Genomic DNA, 19945 nt, shown 5'->3' with positions numbered 1-19945 from the left:
CACCACAGAAAAAAAGGCAAGGCACAGGGAACTCTCCAAATGATGAGATCATTCGACAGTCTGACCGCATGTGTTCATTTGTCAGACTCCTGCCGGCCTTGTACAATTAAAGCTAGGAGAGACAGCACATGCCTTTAATCCCAGCTCTAGGGAAACAGAAGCAGGCAATCTCAGTTTCAAGACCCTGTCTCAAAACAAAAACAGTAACAATGATGTAAAAAATATATTAAAAAAAGGAAAGGCAGAGAAAAAAATGGTTTGACGTATAAGGAGCATTCGGCTTAAGTTAATGTGCTTTTCTCCTCCAGCTGTTAGAAATACAGTGTGGTAGAAACCGAGAGGTCAACTCATTTCTCAAAAACTGATCCAAAATGCACAGCTTCATCACCTGCAAACGGGGGGGTTCATTTAAAGCTAGAAATGAGGGTGTAGCATGGCTCAGCTTTTGGGAGACTGAGGCAGGACAGCGTTCAAAGTCATTCCCAGCTACCTAGGAAAACTCAGTATTAAAAATACAGGTTCGTTTACTAAAAATAATGATACTTAACTTCGTGGCTATACCAAAATAAAAGCTAAAGTTGGACTTTAAAAACAAACTGTGCAACAATGCAACAGAATAGAAAAGAACACTGCCCTGACAGCTGAAGAAGTAGTTTCTAGGGTGGGTCCCTACTTGACAGCTTTCTAAAGTCAGGCACAGCGCTATGCTCCGGAGGGTTTCAAGTCCCTTTCTCCGCAGACTACTGTAAATGAAGCAGACAAATGTGAATGGGAGCACCTGAACACTGCTCCAGGGAGGATGCTAGAACCCAGAGAGGAAAGACAGGCAATGCAATTGGACAGCCAGATGAATTCTATTTCTATTGACTATGGAACAGATGAATACATACCTTCCAATTTCTATCTGGGCGAGCAAGTGGCATAAATCTTCCATCAAACATATGAGAAAATGGCCCATGACCTAAAAACAAAAGCAGACTTCAAATAAGAAAAGTGTTTGTAAATTGGTAAAAACTGAATTCTTTAAAAAAGTATTTTTAAGGCCAGGCGGTGGTGGCGCACGCCTTTAATCCCAGCACTTGGGAGGCAGAGGCAGGCAGATCTCTGTGAGTTCGAGACCAGCCTGGTCTACAAGAGCTAGTTCCAGGACAGGCTCCAAAACCACAGAGAAACCCTGTCTCGAAAAACCAAAAAAAAAAAAAAAGAAAAAAAAAAGTATTTTTAGTTTACTTTAAATACAGACACTGTTAATCTATAAATTAATAATAAGAAAAAAAAAGAACAAAACTGTCTTTCCAATTTTCCAAAACAACAGAATAAGATGCAAAACCATATTGGAAAGCCAATAAGATGCAAAACCATACTGGAAAGCCAATAAGATGCAAAACCATATTGGAAAGCCAATAAGATGCAAAACTATATTGGAAAGCCAGTAAGATGCAAAACCATATTGGAAAGCCAACCCTCTCTAGGTCAGTCTCCATTTTTGTATTCGCTACCAGGAATGCTAGGAGTTTTTGTAAAAAAAAAAAAAAAAAAAAAAAAAAAAACCAAAAAACCAAAAACAAACACCCCCCCCCCCAAAAAAAAAAAAAAAACTAAAGAAACAAGGTTTATTGATTTAGGGCTTGGATTGCAGCTCAGTTGGGAAAGCCAGGGCCTAGCATGCACAGCTCCTAGGTTTGCATCCAATCAAAAAGCATACAAGAACCAACTATCTTCTAGGAAGGATCTCTGAGCCTACTGAAAGGTAGGACTCTGCTCCTTCAGAGTCTGTCCATGGAGACACAAGTACACACTCTCTTCTGTAACTAAAGAGGTCGGAGCAGCCACTTTTTTTTTTTTTTTTTTTTTTTTAATGAAAAGGATGATACTCTTCTACCTGGATTTAAATGGCCTAAGACCTCCTGTGAGTAAGGGAAGAAAAAGTATTTCTTAAAGCTGTTCTAGTTGTGAGAAGGGATGGATTTATAATAACTAAAGGAAAAAGCAATTTCAGTCAGTGAGAATGAGAGAAAAATCAGGTTCCTATTATCCTAAAGACAGAGCAAGAAAACTCACTGTCAGAAAGCCCCTTCAGCCAGTGCAGCGGCTCATGTTTGTAATCTCAGCACTCAGCCGGAAGCAGGAATATTGCCATGAGTTTGAGGCTAGCCCAGGCTAAATATAGTGAGTTCTAGGACAGTTTGGGTTACAGAGCAAGAACCTTGCCTCATGAATACATAAATTAATAATAAATAAATGAATAATACCTTTCATGTGACATAGCAAAGAGGCTTAATATGGAAAATTCACAAATATTAACAATGTTTCGTCCTTATCAATAATATTAGGAGCCACGGAGCGCTGTGATTAGCGAAAAATTAAAAATACTTGTACATCTCCCTTGATTAGACGGAGTTCTGAATGTGAAGCAGAGGTGAGACAGTAGGATCTTACACGAAGTGAGGGCTTCTGTGAGCTTACCGAGGTCGTGGCAGAGCCCAGCAATCTGAACACAAAGCATATCTCGCTCACTGATCTGCAACTCCGGCTGTTTTTCAGCCAGTGCTCGAACGACGTAGCCTGCTAGGTACCCAACCCTGCAGAGAAAAAGATCAAAAGTCACACTTTGGTTTAAAAGATAAACCTTTAGAACTTGAAACTTTGAGTTCTGAGAGTTGGCTCTCTGATGTTCCAACACAGACTGAAGACAAGTGCTTAGCAGGGCCGAGGATGTGGCTTTGTAGAACACTTGACTAGCATGTAAAAGACCCTGGGTTTAATCCCCAGCAAAGCAAACAAAAATAAGATAAATAAATGGCCTAATAACAAGCATTAAATGTACTTTCAGCACCTCTCTCCTGAACTCAGCTCTAGGAAGGTAGACAACTTGTTTGTGGCTTGGAAAGTTCTAATGAGGGTTCAATAAACAGTGTTTTTAATCTGAGCATAGGTACATTTTATCTTGACTACTGGACCTGGACACAGTGACACACACCTGGAACTCTGGCATTTGGGAGGCTGAGGATTAGGAGTTTGAGGCCAGCCTAGGCTGTAAAACAAAACCCTGAAGGAAACAAAAGGAAGCAAGCGGAGCTGCAGGGGAGCAACTGGTTAGCACGCTGTAAGTCTATGACAAAAGGAAGCAAGTGAGAAAGAAAAAGCTTGCATAAATGAAAATCCACAAAGCAAATAAAAAAGCAAATACTTAATTCCCAATTGAACTCTGCCCACTTCTCCCAGCTCTACACACAGAATGGAAAAGTATAAACCAGAGACAACGCTCCCAGAGCTTATAAGCATTTCTCTAACTCATATATTTCCTGACACAATTACTTTGTTTAAAAGGGTGAATCTATAAAACTAAACAGAAGCCAGGCATGGTGGAGTGTGCCCAGAATCTCCATTCTCAGGAGATGAGGTGGGGGACACTGAGTCTGAGGTTAGCCTGAGCTCTCCCAGGAGCCTCTGTCCCAGAAGGAAAGAGCTGAAAAAAAGACTAACTAGGGACAAAAGGAAAACTAATCAAATTAACAGCTAGTTATGCCAGCAGCCAACCCGAGTCAATGTAAGTATTTACAGACAAGTATTTAATCCAACTGACCTGTCAGCAGACACCAGGTTTCAGGAGGATATGATGCAGTTTCAAAAACACATAAAATATAATAAGAGGACGCCAAAGTCTCAGTTTTCTCATCAATGAAATAAAGATGTTACAATGACCATTTGAGAAAGCACCCTCTAAGAGATTAAATGAGACTACTCCATGAGAGAGAAGCAATAAAAACTGCATGGTCCCCACACCTTTCCCTTCTTACCCCAGACTGTGTTCAAAGCGATTGTGTGAAGCTCCTGGGAAAACATAGTAGCCGCCTCCCAGCTGTTTAATGTAGCGAAGCCGCTGAAACTGAGGTGTGTCAATGATTCGGATAAGGAGAGGGTGGAACTCAATATGGCCATGAATAGGATCATTAAATACCTGGAAAATGATGTTTAAAAAGTTGTCCTTTGACCTCCAGATGCCTGTACTGGCACACACATGTCCCCCATCACACACACACAGAAACAATAAATACAATTTTAAAAACTGCCTTTAACAGTTAATATCATAATAGTTTCCTTGTTATAACAAAATGAACAGTGAACCTTTTATATTTTTAGATAATAATCATTTTAATAACTCAACTTCATTAGCCAACAGCTAAAATTTTAAAAATTTGACATTCTATTTTTTAATGAGCATTTACCTGTCTGTGTACCACGTGTATTTGGAAAATATTAAAGTTTTCCACCCTGCTCTGCAAAGTCACTTGATGATTATCATAAACTATATCAAGGTTATCACCTCTAATAATACTCAGGGAATGATATTAAAGTCCTCAGGAAGAGAAGGAACCGAGAATATCAAAATTAAATCCTCTGGGCATCCTTACTGCATAAGACCAAGTTCAGTGATCTCTAAATACCTAATCATAAACAAGCATTCCTCCTAACACAAGGTCAACCTAACCATAACAAACAAGTGAGAACATACATACATACATACATACATACATACATACATACATACACACATAGACAGGGTTTCTCTGTGTAGCCCTGGAACTTGCTCTGTGGACCAGGCTGTCCTCAGACTCAGAGATCCACCTGCCTCTGCCTCCCAAGTGCTAGGACTAAAGCTGTGTGCCACCACCACCAGTGGTCATTTTTATTCTTACTATTATTACATGATATAAATGATTCCTCACAGAGTCACATGATCTGCTTATGACTTGTAGTGGCTGTATGATATCCTGGTCTGTTACTAGCCCACAAGATAATAAATCCCATTAACTGTTCAGTTATTGTATATGCCAAGCAAAGTGGGTAAGAAATCAGTCAGGAACTGTTTCTATACTCTGGGAGAAACAGTACAATCTGCCCAGAGGGTCAAAACAAAGAAAGAAATCCCAGCACCTGTACACACAGCAGCCCACAGCCATCTGTAACTCCAGTTCCAGGGGATCCAGTGCCCTCCTCTGGCCTCCACGGGCATCATGTAAGAAAAGTGGCAAACACATATACACGCAGGCAAAGCACTCATACACATAAAAATAAATTAATTAAATAAAAACTAAAACAAAAAGCTTGCTGGATATGGTGATGCGTGTCTTTAATCCCAACACTTAGAGGCAGAGGCAGGTGGATCTCTGAGTTTGAGGTCAGCCTGGGCTACATAGCAAGTTTGAGGACAGCCAGGGATACATAGTGAGACACTCCCTCAAAAATAAATAAATAAATCAAAATAAAAACTAATAAATAAAAGTTATTCTATGGCTGAAGGCTACTAGGGCTTTTTGTCAAATTAGATGATTGCCAAAAATATCATCACAGGGCTAGAGATAGCTCAGTGGGTAAACACATTTGAGGCCAAGGCTTGGGACCCGAGTTCTATCCCTTGTATCCACATGGTGGAGGGAGAGTACCTACTCCCCAAAGTTGTCTTCTGACTACTACACTTGGACTGTGACACTTTTATGTACACCTCCCCCCCACACACTACATTGTATAATAAGTCAAAGTCAAAAGCTATAATTCCTTATGACGCAATACCTCTTGTATGAAAAAGGAAATCTGTTTATACACTCAGATCCCTTTTACCTTCATTAGCTCTATGTGAGACTGACTCAGTTTTTGGATACATGCAATCATCTTCTTCTTCTCCTCCAAGGAACTAAAATTGAAACAACGTAAGTAAATATATCAATATTTGCTTAATAATTTAATCAAAAATTCAAGGAAGCTGGGCAGTGGTGGCGCACACCTTTAATCCCAGCACTCGGGAGGCAGAGACAGGTGGATCTCTGTGAGTTCGAGGCCAGCCTGGTCTACAAGAGCTAGTTCCAGGACAGGCACCAAAGCTACATAGAAACCCTGCCTCGAAAAACAAACAAACAAACAAAAAAAAATTCAAGGAATACAGCAAGTGTTTATCTAAACAGGACTTCCATAATATGCAGAGTCCAACACAAGAGCTTTTTTTTTTTTTTTTAAAGATTTATTTATTATCTATAGTGTTCTGTCTGTCAGTATGCTTGCTGGCCAGAAGAGGGCACCAGATCTCACTACAGATGGCTGTGAGCCACCATGTGGTTGCTGGGAATTGAACTCAGGACCTCTGGAAGAGCAGTCAGTGCTCTTAACCTCTGAGCCATCTCTCCAGCCCCACAAGAGCTTATATAAGGAAATTTATCTGGGAGTTTATATCCTGGAACAGGAGTTGGTGGACAGGGAAGGATAAAAAAGAAATGAGAGAAAAGCATGGCCATACAGCAGCAAGCTAGGCTAACACCACAGGCTCACTGGGTGATACTGTGGTATTCTCTGAGGCAGCTGCCTCCCAGAATGTTCTGCAGTTACCAAAGTGTCTTGTCTGCCCTGTGTAACACACTGGCAACTGGGCACAAGGGGTTATTGATCAATTGAAATGTAGATAGTACAACAGAAGAACTAAAAATTTTTAATTCATCTAACTGAAAAGATTTTCGTTCTAATTGTGTGTCTGAGTGTGGATTTGTGCACATGAGCCAGTCTGTGGAGGTCAGAGAGCATTAGATCCAATGGAGCTGGAGTCACTGGTGCTGCTAAGGGCAGCTCCATGTGGGTCCTCCTGAAGACCAGCAAGTGCTCTTACTCTCAGGGCCACAGCTCCAGCCCCTGACTTAATCAAATTTTAGATAATTGGGGGCTGGAGAGATGGCTCAGAGATTAAGAACACTGGCTGGTTTTCCAGAGGTCCTGAGTTCAATTCCCAGCAACCATATGGTGGCTCACAACCATCTGTAATGAGATCTGTCAACCCTCTTCTGGCGTGCAGGCATACATGGAGGCAGAATGTTGTATACATAATAAATAAATAAGCCTTTTAAAAAAAAATTTTAGATAATTTAAACATACAACAGGTGGCTATACTACAGGCCAATGCAAGCTTGTTTATACCCTGCAGACTTCATCTCAGAGGCAGAAAGCAGGGTACAAGACACATAGCGTACAGTACTGTCCTTCTGGAACTTGCCTGTCTTGTTCACCCATGTGCCCCAAGTTCCCAGAGGAGTGCCTAGAACCAAATGAACCTCCCAAAAATAGCTGCTAAACAAGCCAACAGTGTTCGGGTCTTTGAAAAGAGATTAGAAGAAAGTCCACCACTGCGCAGGTAATAAGGCAATAAATGGAAGTCTCAGATGGCCAAAGGGCAGCTTCTAAAGGACAGCTAACATTCTTTGCTAAGGTTCATTCACAATCTATTTCCATTCTCAAGTTCTAAGCCGGAGGCCCTGAAGTAATTCACAATAAGTCTTTGTTTTTATTCTTTAGTTACTGTAACCACAAACATTAAACTAACTGTTGCCAATTCTGAAAGAAAGAAAACCTACATTTTAAAGCACACATAAACACTGAATATCAGCTAAGATCTTTAAAGGGGTCTTAGCTCTAACTTAGACCCCAGAACCTCCAGTCATATACAGAGATATCTACATGTGTGTATACAAAGCCATACAGGGATAATTATGGGCTTTAACAGATTACATACAGAGATACATCCCAGTCCTAGCCAGCTTTAGGACAACCTACAAGTAGATAGGATGGTAACTTTGACTTTCTTGTTAATTTTTTTCCTGTTGATTCTGATACATATTTCTAGTCTATATAATTCAATTATACTAAATTTGAGAGTAAAAAGTTGGTCTCTATAAACTCCATGAATGCTTGTCAGCAAAGCCCTTTGAAATAGAAACCACATGTAAAACTAAACACAAGGTCCGTGCAGCAGAAACAGCAGGCAAGGGATGTCACAGTACTGAACTGAGGATGGGTAAAACCTGAGATCCTGAGCTTTGTCTCTGAAAGGTGAATAAAGTATGAATTTTATTATTCTTACCTTACTCCAAGATTTTCAAGAAGAGACTCATCGAGAAAGGGCAGAAATGAACCAGTGATGTTTCTGTCTAAGGAAGAGGAAAAAGCAAAGTCAGTATTTACAGAGTATGTCCAGTTTCCTTTGGTTTGAATCCGTCAGAACGCACTCAGCTTGTATTCACTAAAAACCCACTACAGGCATTGAGCCATATGGCCTATAGTCAGCCTTCTGTAGCCAGATTTCTTATTGATGGTACTAATGGAAAATATTCAGAAAAAAACTCCTGCACCTGCATTGAACATGTAAAGACTTGTGTTCACTATTGTAAATAACATTTCAAAATACGGTACGACAACTGTTTACATTATATGAGGCTTTACAGTAATGTAGAGATGATTTAAAGAATACAGACGTGAGTATACACAGGTCAGAAGCAAACGCACTATGCTATTTTATGTAATGGAATGAAGCATCATATCTTTAGATACCTGCTTGGTCTTAGAACCAATGCTTCTCAGATACTGAGACACAAATTCACCATACTTTAAAAATATATATATTTAAAATATACTAAATAATTTATAAAAATATAAAAATTAAAAATATATAACATATATTGTTTAATATATATTTAAATTGTGTGTGTGTTGTAGTGTGCACCAGTACTGACACACAGAGAGCACTGTCTTCTTCCATCACTCTCTGCCTGTTACTCTGACACAAGGTCTCTTTCCTGAACCTGGGGCTTGCATTTGGCTAGGCTGGAAGCCAGTAACTGCCAGCTATCCTCTTCCTGTCTACATCCCACCTTAGAGATGGGATTACTGACATTTACAGGAAACACTCATCTTGTTATGTGGAGCTGGGATCTGAACTCCAGCCCTCCAGTACTCATGATTATGGGCAATCACTCTTAACCACTGAACTATCTTTCCTGTCCTCCCTTCCTATTTTATGTACTTATTTAGGTTTCTTGAGTCAAGGTCTCACTGTGTAGCTCTAGCCATACAGGAACTCACTATGTAGACCAGGCTGGGCTCCTCACACTCACAGAAATCCACTTGCTCTACCTCCAAGTGCTAGGAGTAAAGGGGTGCATCACCATGCCAGGTTTTTTTTTTTGTTTGTTTGTTTGTTTGTTTTTTTTTTTTTTGACTGTCTTGCCACATAGCTAGCTTGGCTTTATCTCTGTGAGCCTCCAGAATTCAAAAAAAAAAAAAAAGTTACTAAGGATCGAATCCAGGTCTTTGTACAAACTAAGCAAGCATTTTATAACTGAGATGTACTACACTTTTGACATTCTACTTTAAAAGTCTTTCTATCCCTTCTTTTAAAAAAATTATTTGATAAAAATCTTGATTAGGTAACTAACCTAAGAACTATTTTGACGAATCAGATGAATATATGTAATTATTCATGTAAATTGTTTCTGAGAAAAGCAATGGTTCGGAAAGTAAAGTGAAACCTAATTGATTGTGAGGTCCTGCCAGGTCAGCAGCTTCCTGTTTCTGTAAGTCTCAGGGCGAGGGGTGGTGTCAGAGAAGGACTTTAAATCAATTATTCTTAAAATCATCAGATTAAAATCAGTGGGAGGAGTACCCAGAGTTTCGTTTCTAAAGCAACCTTTGATAGCACACAATACTGTTTTGAAAGAGCTATATATACATATATGTACATATTTTTTCTTCCCAAATAGTAAATTCTAGCTCTTCTTGAGCTCGGATTCTATAGCTCTGGACTATTTCCATATAAACAAAAACCTTCTTTCTCAATGTAACAAGAGAAAACGAGGAAGCGGTTTTCTGGAAGACAAAGGAAAGATGAAGTGAAAATAGTATTTCTGTATTTTTTCTATTACGAAAAAACAGTTACACAATGTAAAAAGTCCAAATAATATATAAAAAAAAATACTCAATACCAATTTACTTAAGTTCAAACTGATACCTACTGTTAGCGTTTTAAGATCACAAATTTATCTATATAAAATGATGCAGCTTACATATAAAAGATTGTCATATAACCAATTTTTCCCACCCAATATCCTAAACATAGTTCTTCTCAATGATGAAAGTTTGTATCTCCCCTCCCCCATTTTTTAAAATTGTTTTTAAAAAGATTTATTTTGTATGTATGAGTATTTGGCCGTCATATATATATACACACATACACACACCACATGTGTGCCTGGTGTCAGTGAAGAACAGAAGAGGGCACTGAATCCTCTGGAACTGGAGTTATAGATGGTTTTGAGCCGCCATGTGGGTACTGGGAATCAAACCAGGGTGCTTTGCAAGAGTAACAAGTGATCTAAACCACTGAGCTCTTTCTTAATGGATACTTTGTATCCTACAGTATATACAAATCCTAATACATTTTGCACATGTGTGCACTTGTGTAGAGGTGCGTTCACACACCTGTGCACGTACTTGTCGGAAGCTGGAGGTCAACGTCAGGCATCTTCCTTAATTACTCCTCTGCCTGGCATTTTTCTAAGATTTATTTATGTGTATGTGTGCCTGTTTGAATTTATCCCAACAATTCAGATAGAGTGCTTGGCCAGCAACCCTCAGGAAGCTACTTTGTCTCTGTTTCCTCACCTCTGAGATTATAAACATGCACCTTTAAGCCCAACTTTTCATGTGGGTGCTGAAATTTAGAACTCGGATCTTCCTGTTTGCATGGTTACTAACTGAGCCATCTCCCCAGCCCCTGTTGTAAGATTTTATAAAACAAAATATGTACAGAATGGGGGGGGGGGAAGGGTAATGTGACTCCGTGGTAGAGTCTCACACAGCATGAACAAAGCCCTTGGTCTCATCCTCCATATTACATACATACACACTAAAATCCTACCCCTCCCCCAAAAGCTTGTAAAATGTATATGGGGTTACTTCATACAAAGTATATACATAATAAATGTCAGCCATCATTATTTACTATAAGTCAAAAAGTATTACCAAACTGTCCACAGTTGAGCTAACGGACACTTCTATCAACTTTACTGGAATACATATTTCATCTGCTAACAATCTTTTCTAATTATTAAATTAAAACCCAGTATTTTAAAACTTACTATTGAGATAAAAACTGCTTTACTTAAGTTTATTGGTAGGTTATTGATGGTTTCTTCTTGCTATTTTACTCATTTTCTACAAGACAGATTTTTTTCCCTTGTTCTTAGTTGATTTTCTAATTTTGGTTATGTTCTCCAAGGCCTTATTACATAGCCCAGGATGGGTTGAAAACCTAAGACTGGAACCTGAAGTCTTAATTGTTTTGCTTCAGCCTTCCAAAGAGTAGGATTACAGGCATATGTTCCCCAGTAATTTTTATTGAGAACACTGGTTAAGAAATAACTAGAATGAATTCTGGAATCCAAAGACTTAACCTTTAAAAAATTCAGCTCTGCGTCTTTTGTCTAGGTGTGGCTTTGGGAGGTTACTTAACATCTTTGGGTATCAAAATATCATCTGGGGGGCTGGAGAGATGGCTCAGTGGTTAAGAACACTGACTGCTCTTCCCCAGGACCTGGGTTCAATTCCCAGCACCCACATGACAGTTCACAACTGTCTGAAAATCCAGTTCCAACGATCTGACACCCTTACACCAATGCACATAAAATATAGTTAAATAAACCATAGAAAAATTTTTAAAAAGATACATGACGTAAAAGATATAAAATTAAAAAAAAAAAGAAAGTAAAAAAAAATCATCTGAGGTTGGAGAGATGGCTTTAGTAGTTAAGAGTACACACAGCTTTTGTGTCCCTAGGCCACTCACAACTGCCAGCTCCAGACGGTTGGATACCCTCTTCTGGCTTCTGTGGGCACTGCACTCAGGTGCATACATTCCCCATCCCCACCCCCATAAAAACATAATTCAAATAAAAATAAAGTCAGAAGAGCTAACTCAGAGGTTAAGAGCACTCACTGCTTTTGCAAAGGGCTCGGATTCAGTTCTCAGCACTCCCATGGAAGCTCACAACCACCTGTAACTTCAGTCCAGGGGAAGTTACACTCTCTTCTGGCCTCAAGGATGCGAGGCACACACGTGGTGCACATATACACATGAAGGCAAAACACTCACACATATAAAACTAAAATAAAATACTGCCAGGTGTGATGGCGCACGCCTTTCACCCTAGCACTCAGGAGGCAGAGGCAGGTGGATCACTGAGTTCGAGGCCAGCATGGTCTACATAGAGAGTCCCAGGGAACTCAGAGCTACATAGAGAGACACTGTCTTAGCACCCCACCCCCCAAGTTACTTTCCTGTGGAGTGAGAAGTGGGGAAGAGAAAGAGAGAAATGTTAGTTCCTACATGTAAGCTACCTTTATGCCCTGAACTTGAAACTTCCCGATCCTTCAATTAGGCACATGGCTCTGCCCCACAAGTAGTAGTTTTCGGAATCTACAAGTGATGTTCCCAGCGAACACCGCAGGAGGTCATGCAAGGGGTTAAGCTTCACACCTACCACAAACAAGCTGAACAGATTCCGAGGTTTTGACTGATGCATGAGCAAAAACCAGAAGGGTCACTTAAAATTCTCAGCCTATACCCTCCCCTTTGTGTGGCCAAGCTGTAGAATGCTGGGGTTGCAGTGGTCAACTGAGTGAGTTGTTCTTGTTTGGGAAGAGAAGTTGATAAGTAGCACTCTGCAAATACAGTCAGCACACACTGAGCGCCTACGGGGACGCTATGGCAGTCGGTGAGAATCTGGAGATTTACCAACTACCCTCCCCTTTCAGGAAAACCCCAAATTCCGAGAACGTCTTAAGAGCGAAACTTAAAAGTGCCAAAATCTCTCCCGGGGTCAAGTGTTTTGGGAGCTGCGGTTAGCACAGAAGGTTTTTCCCAGCCTGAAAAGACCGCAAGCCACTGCCCGAGGTCTGGGGAGGAAATCTTCTTAGAAAGGCGTGGATCTCTCCTGTCAAAAGAAGTGACAAGTTCCCCAAGACACCCATCCACCAGAAGAAAATGCAAACCTCCCAGGGCCCTCCCAGGTCCGTAGCCCCCAGAGCCAGCACCCTCCTATGGGCTGGCACTTGGCCTGCGCCCACCTTGGGCTCGCGTCGGGCGCCTCCCGCCTCAGGTCCGAGTTCCCGCCACCAGCCGCTTCCCCCAGGGGCCTCCCGCTTCGGATGCCACTCGCGTGGGTTCTCCCCGCTCGGCCTCTTGGGCGCAATCCCTTGCCCCCCTCAGCCCAACCTCTCAGCCCCTCAGCTCCGTTACCTCTGAAGCTGTCCAGCACTTGCTTCTCTCGGAAGCCTTCTCCCTCCAAAAAGGAGCACACGTCCTCCACATCCCAGGTCGGGAGGTCGATGTGGAGTTCGGAGCCCGGAGACGCGTTGGCCGCTGCAGGACGGGTGCTCGGTGGCGTTCTGGGGCTGCCATCGCAGCGAGGCCGCTTTGCAGGCTGCTCGGGGTCCGCTCTCCGCATGGCTACCTGCGAGTCTAGGCGCAGCGAAATTAAGTACCGCGGCACCCGGCTCGCGCGCAGTCGCACTGACGCCACTGCCCTGGAGGCGAGTCCATTTAGCAGTGCCATCCGGGCCTACTGCGCAGGCGCGCTGGACATCAGCCCTGGGAGCTTGGCCTCCCTGAGGCGCTAGCGCCCGGCCCATTGCGCAAGCGCAATGATATGCGCACTTGCCCTCAACCCCGCCTCTGTGTTTCCCGAAAGGGCGGAGTTATTAGAGAAACAAAATTTGTGATTTAGGAAGGGTGAGGGCTCTAGTAAGGACGAGACCGGGGTAAAAGGGCACCTGGGGCTAATGAAGGCTCCACCACACTCCAGATTAAAGGGCCTTCCGGTGGACTGCAGGTACCTTCCTCTAAGCAAGTACTTTTTCGCCGGTTTCAAACGCTCCAAGCTGTGAACTTGCAAAAAGTACCTGAAGGCAACGAAGCTGCCAGCACCATCCCAGTGCAGAACACAACTGGCAAGGGACTGGCCTAACTGGAAGATCCTACAATGATTGCCAATTAAGTTGTCCTTTTGCATTTCACAAATTCAGTTAGTTGGCAGGGGCCTGCCCTAAGGTGCCAAGTTTATTTCCAAATAGACAGGATTTTTACTAATTACTGGTTAGGGTCCAAATGACAGGCATTTTCTTTTGCTTTAATCCATTTTGGGTCAAGACCCAAACTTCCCCATAAATCCGTATTCATACATTATTAGTATACTAATGTATGTACTAATACATACTAATAATGACTGCTGCTAATAAAAAGCCAACACCTTTTGGGAAAGCAAGACACATCGACAGCAAGGCTATTTTAACACCAAGCAGTCCAAATTAGATGCTTAGTGGTGAGCTGAACAGGTGAAGCTCAGGCAGAGAATACAACCTTGAGGCCCAGTGGTCAACCCCCAACACCAAAACAGAGTAAACACGAAATCTGATAAACCAAGGCATTCTTAGCAAACAACGCTGTTGTGTTCCTTGTTCTGAAGGCTTTACAAACACTAACACATTTAACAAATTTCAGATAGGAGGAAGTGAAGTACAAAGGTGGGGAGGAGAAGAGGGAGAGAGCGCTAAGAAATGATAGGCGGCATGCTTCCAAAGTCCATGCTCTTAATAACGTGTTGGCCCAGAAAACATTCTCCATCCTGTCAACAGGGCATTTGGTGAAAACATCCCAGTTATCAAGACATAAGAAACGGGAACAAGAGGGTAAAAGAGCTGTATCTTATGTCCACAGTGGTTGATTTGAAAATTGTGCTTCTAGGATTTGTGAGAGTCTTTTCCCATAGAAGTCAGCAATAGAAAATGATACAAACAGGGTTTTAAGTTTAATCAATTAGATTTGCATGTTCAGTGTGGTCTAGCATGCTGGCTTAGTGGGTAAAGGCGCTTGCTGTGCAAGTGGCAAGTGTTGTGGTCTGAGTTTGAGTCTAAGAAACAAGAGAAAGGTGGAAGAAGAGAGCTGACCCTGGAAAATTGTCTTCTGATCTCCCCGCGTATGCTGCGGTATGAGTGGTCTCTCTCTCTCTCTCACACACACACACACACACTATATATATATAGAGAGAGAGAGAGAAAGAGAGACAGAGAGAGAGAGAGAGAGAGAGAGAGAGAGAGAGAGAGAGAGAGAGAGAGAGAGAGTGTTTCTCTGTAGCTTTGGAGCCTGTTCTGGAAAGTATTCTGGGATTAAAGTCATGCACCACCACTGCCTGTCAACACACACACTTTTTTTTTTTAAATATGCATCATTTCCCCCCCAATCCTCTCACTTCCAGAGGCTCTTAATCTTTTGAACTACTACTGGCTCAAGGTCACATGGTGGTAACAGAGTTGGGAGTCTGTTGACACAGGATTTCATCTATAAAACTGACTCTTTCTGGGGTGTCACTTGGTCAGCTCCAGTTCTGGTGACCTGTTCCCATGCAGTCACCCCACAACCCGAGAAGCAGTACCTATCAGACAGGAGTCCTGCCCATGCTGAGAGGAAGCTCTGCCCAAGCTTGCCATGGTTAGGAGCAGAATAGGAAAAACTGTTTTAAGGCCCATATTGCCAGTGCCTTCCCCCACTCCAAGAAATTTGTCCTGGACCTCCAATTGTCCCACAGCGAGATAGATTGTGAAATTTGGTCCTGACAGCATCAGGCTGTGATTTCCACATCTCTGCACAGGCAACCACCACCTCTCTAATTCACTCTTCTACTTCCTCTTCAGCCTTCGCTCTACATGCTTCCTGGAGATATTTTTTCCATCTATGCAAATTTCAAAGCCTAACCCAAAATAAATCTATCTATCTATCTATCTATCTATCTATCTATCTATCTATCTATCTATCTATCTATCTTTTATCTCTCTCTCTCTCTTTTTCTTTCTCAAGACAGGGTTTCTCTGTTAGTCCTGGCTGTCCTGCAATTCACTCTGTAGACTTGAATTGGCCTTGAACTCAGAGTGCTGGGGAAGAAGAGGCAGGAGGATCTTGAGTTCAGGATAGCCTGGTTAACACAGTGAGTCTCTCTCGTTGGCAACCACATACAGCTGAGAACATGGCTTAGCAGATAGAATGCTTGCTGAGCAGGCAGGAGGCTCATGGGTAAACCTTGGCACCTGTGTAACTCGAGTGTCGAGGGAAGGGCAGGGAGGTGGAGACAGAGGATCACTGGAGCTTGCTGGCTGCCAGTCTCCTTCAAGTTCAGAAAGAGACCCTGTCTTCTAGGTGTAGTGGTACACATCTTTAATTTTGCCACGAGAGGCAGAGGTAGGGGGATCTCTGTGAGCTCAAGGCCAGTTTGGTATACACGAAAAGTACCAGACTAGCCAGAGCTACATAGTAAAACCTAGACTCAAAAAAGGAATAAGGCAGAGAGAGAGAGAACAGAACTCTACGTGTGATCCTCTGGGCATTCCATGTACACAAGGACATGCACATGAAGACGTACACCTGTACACACATGTACATGTATCACACACAAATAGCATTTGGCTAGTGCTGGGAGTATATCTCAGTGGGTAGAAGAACACTTACCTATCATTCATGATGCCCTCAGACACACACATACACACACACACACACACACATAAACACACACTCAGGTAAGAGTGAGTCAGACATTTCAATTTTGCATAGTGTCTATTATTTTTAATCCTCATAAGAGTTTTGTTGATTGGTTATTTTAGTGTTAAATTTATGTGGTTATTAACACATTTTCATCCATCAAATATGAGTGTTTATGGGGTTCTTAGAATTTGCTTAGCCCTGATCTGGACAACTAGGGCACATCAACAACTGTACAGACAAAAATCCCTGCTTACTGAAATTCACATTCTAATGGGAATGCCATCAGTGAACAATATAATTAACTATAGGAGACGATGTAGGATTTCCCTCTGTATGCTGTGAATACTATTGGTTAATAAAGGAACTGCTTTGGGTCTATAGCAGAGCTATAGGGGGACAGAGATAGGCAGGGAAAACTAAACTGAATGCTGGGAGAAAGAAGGAAAAGTTAGGGAGAAGCCATGTAGCCCTGCCGGAGACAGACACCAGAACTTTAGCCAGTAAGCCACAACCATGTGGCCATACACAGATTAATAGAAATGGGTTAAATTAATATGTAAGAGTTAGCCAATAAGAAGCTATAGCTAATGGGCTGAGCAGTGATTTAATTAATACAGTTTTTGTGTGATTGTTTTGTGGCTAAGAGGCCAGGAACCAGTAAGTGGCTCACTCCTTATTACAAAGACTTGCATCATATACCAGAAGCTGGTGCTGTAGAAAATTATAGATCAGAGTAAGAGACCAGGAGTGGTCACCATTTTAGGTAGGATAGTCTGGAGAGGTCTTTGGGGAAGATGACATTTGAGCAAAGATGAAGAAGTGATCTGTGTGGTATAGAAAGGCATTCCACAAAGAGGAAGCAAGCCTCTCCAAGCAGAAGTATGCCTGGAGTTGAGAAATACCAAGGGGCAGAGGAGGAAGCAGTGAGGGATGAGGGCTTATGCAGAATGCAGGCATGAGAGTCAGGGAGAACTCTGAACTCTGATCTCAACTGAAGACCTTGAGAGAATGACTTCAGCAAGATGGAAGACTTTCATACCTGGGCTCATTATAAACTGTGGTCATTATAAAATGATTGACTCTGGCAGGTTACCTTTAACTCCTTTAGTCAAAAGGCAAGGTCTCATCCTAATAGGAAAATAACTTATTCAGGACAAAGCCCCCAGATGCTATCATACCCACATAACAGAGAAAGAAATGTTCAGCTGGGTGGTGGTGGTGCATGCCTTTAATCCCAGCACTCAGGATGCAGAGGCCTTTTCTAGATTGTAATATAAATGCTATGTATATGCACAATGTAGCCCTTGGCACTTGAGTCCTTTCAGTCAGTACATTATTTGAGATTTATCTATTGTGTATGCATACCACAACCCTATCATGTACATATACTTCAAAAACATCTAGATTCAAAAACAGGCAGTGAATCGAGATCAGCTGTACACAGCCTCCTGTGTTTTTCCACCCATTTTTCTGCACACGACACAATTTCTTTCTTTTGGTTTAAGCACAGCTCTTACTGTAAATGAAAGAAGATTCTAGATCTAAGTATGAGGGACCACATCCTGGATGCAGATTCAGACTGCCCCAAATACTGCATGTCAACACGGTGAGAGTTTGCTGAAGTTTTTATTGTAAAAAAACAAAGAAAATGATAAATAAGAAAGTTAAATGCATTGGTGGAAGCTCCAGCTAGGCAGGGTAGAGGGGAGAAACCTTTGCTGCAGCCTCGGATGCCATGGGATGACTTCTTAGCTTGTGGGTTGAGGAAGCTAGAGGGTTGATCGTACATATCCAAAAGATCTGCTTAATAGTCACAAGGATGCTAGGACAAACACAGAGGTGGACAATAAATGATTATTTAGGGGGCTGAGAGAGCAGGAGATAATTTGGCTGTGGATTTGTATTATTTCAACTCGCCACAGTCACTGAAGTGTTTTGTTTTTACCTGTATATCAGCCATAAAGAACGTTTAACAATAGGTTCAGAGTTTTTTTTTGGGGGGGAAGGGGCGGGGGCAGGACTTAACATTTTTTTATGTCTAAATAAAATATTATTGTACAAATGCCAGTTTAAAAAGTCTGTTGAAGGGCATCTAAGGTGGTTCTACATTTTGGCTGTTGGCCCCTTTTTTTTTTTTTTTTTTGGTTTTTTTTTTTTTTTTTTGAGACAGGGTTTCTCTGTGGTGGCCCCTTTTTTTTGAGACAAGGTCTCATGTAGCCCAAGCTGGTCTCCAGTTTGAACTTGTTATAGAGATGACCTTGAATTTCCTGAACCTATGTGCTGGATGATGGTTCTATGTCAACTTGACACAGGCTGAAGCCATCTGAGATGGGGGAACCTCAATTAAGAAAAAGCCTTATTGAGATCATGCTGTAGGCAAGCCTTGGGGCATTTTTTTTTATTAGTGATTTATGGAGAAGGCCCACTCCCCAGTGGGTGGTATGGAGGCAAATTCCATAACCTATTTCTTCTATCCTTAACTCTAAAGTCAAAACCATGTGGCTAAAGTTGCCAATTTCCACTGCTTGATAGGACTGGAACATGGCCCTCTCATTCAATTACATCTTCACCAGCTTTCTGTCCTTCACTGCCTAAGCATGGTTGTCCTAAAACTGGATCTATAGACCAGGCTGGCCTAAATCTCAAAGATCTGCCAGCCTCTGCCTTCCGCGTTCTGGGGTTAATTAAAGGTGTCCCACCATACCAGGTTCTAAGCTTTTCTTTAGTTTCTTCCCATCAGTTGGAAACTTAATTGGGTGGGATATTGTCATTATTCCATTTCTTAATCTGTTTATCTCCTTCAACATAGGACTTAGATCCATTCTACTTTCTGGTGCTTTTTCTCCTCAAAATTTACATTTTGTAATTTACCCTGGTCAGTTTGCTCCTTTTATAAATCTTCATTAGCATTACCACTAATATCCACACAACAGTGCCTATACTAGGCTATTTTTTTTTTTTTTTTTTTTTAGTTTTTTGAGACAGGGTTTCTCTGTAGCTTTGGAGCCTGTCCTGGAACTAGCTCTTGTAGACCAGGCTGGCCTCGAACTCACAGAGATCCGCCTGCCTCTGCCTCCCGAGTGCTGGGATTAAAGGCGTGCGCCACCACCGCCCGGCTATACTAGGCTATTTTGAGATTTCTTCTGCCAACAAAACTAATCCAAAACTCTTCACTTTAGCCTCACATAGACTCTTCAGACAAGGGCAAAAAGCAGCCACTTTCTTCACCAAAATATCACAAGATCAGACTCTAGGCCACATACTAATGAACAGCCTTGTCTGAAGCCTCTTGATCCCCAAGTTCATCAAATCACATTCAGCACCGTCTTCCATGCTCTTACTAGTATGGCCCATTAAGCAGTGCTTAAAGCATTCCATTGCTTTCCTAAACCATACTCCCAAAGTCCATATTACCCCAAACAAAAACATGGTCAAGCATAACACAGCAATACTCCAGCCCTCGGTACCAACTTCTGTCTTAGTTAGGGTTTCTATTGCTGCGAAAAGACAACACGGCCACAGCAACTCTTATAAAAAATATTT

At 41.8% G+C, this 19945-nt stretch overlaps 1 protein-coding gene across 2 annotated transcripts in view; it reads right to left on the bottom strand.

The window, feature by feature from the left end:
• Samhd1 (SAM and HD domain containing deoxynucleoside triphosphate triphosphohydrolase 1) overlaps positions 1-13446 on the bottom strand; it is a 41325-nt gene extending 27879 nt beyond the window's left edge. Inside the window, exons 1-6 of one of the 2 annotated variants that reach the window (XM_057781440.1) lie at positions 13112-13446; positions 7901-7967; positions 5623-5695; positions 3801-3961; positions 2467-2582; positions 891-961 (exon numbers count right to left, since the gene is read on the bottom strand). In XM_057781440.1, coding sequence (XP_057637423.1) covers positions 891-961; positions 2467-2582; positions 3801-3961; positions 5623-5695; positions 7901-7967; positions 13112-13427 — 804 coding nt within the window. In that variant the 5' untranslated portion in view covers positions 13428-13446. The remainder of the gene's footprint in view (positions 1-890; positions 962-2466; positions 2583-3800; positions 3962-5622; positions 5696-7900; positions 7968-13111) is intronic. The other variant, XM_057781441.1, reaches the window with a different exon arrangement.
• Positions 13447-19945: the final 6499 nt, after the last annotated feature.

The sequence above is a fragment of the Chionomys nivalis genome, chromosome 9 (genome assembly GCF_950005125.1).
Source record: "Chionomys nivalis chromosome 9, mChiNiv1.1, whole genome shotgun sequence".
Lineage (NCBI taxonomy): Eukaryota > Metazoa > Chordata > Mammalia > Rodentia > Cricetidae > Chionomys > Chionomys nivalis.
This window is presented reverse-complemented; position numbering and strand designations above follow the sequence as displayed.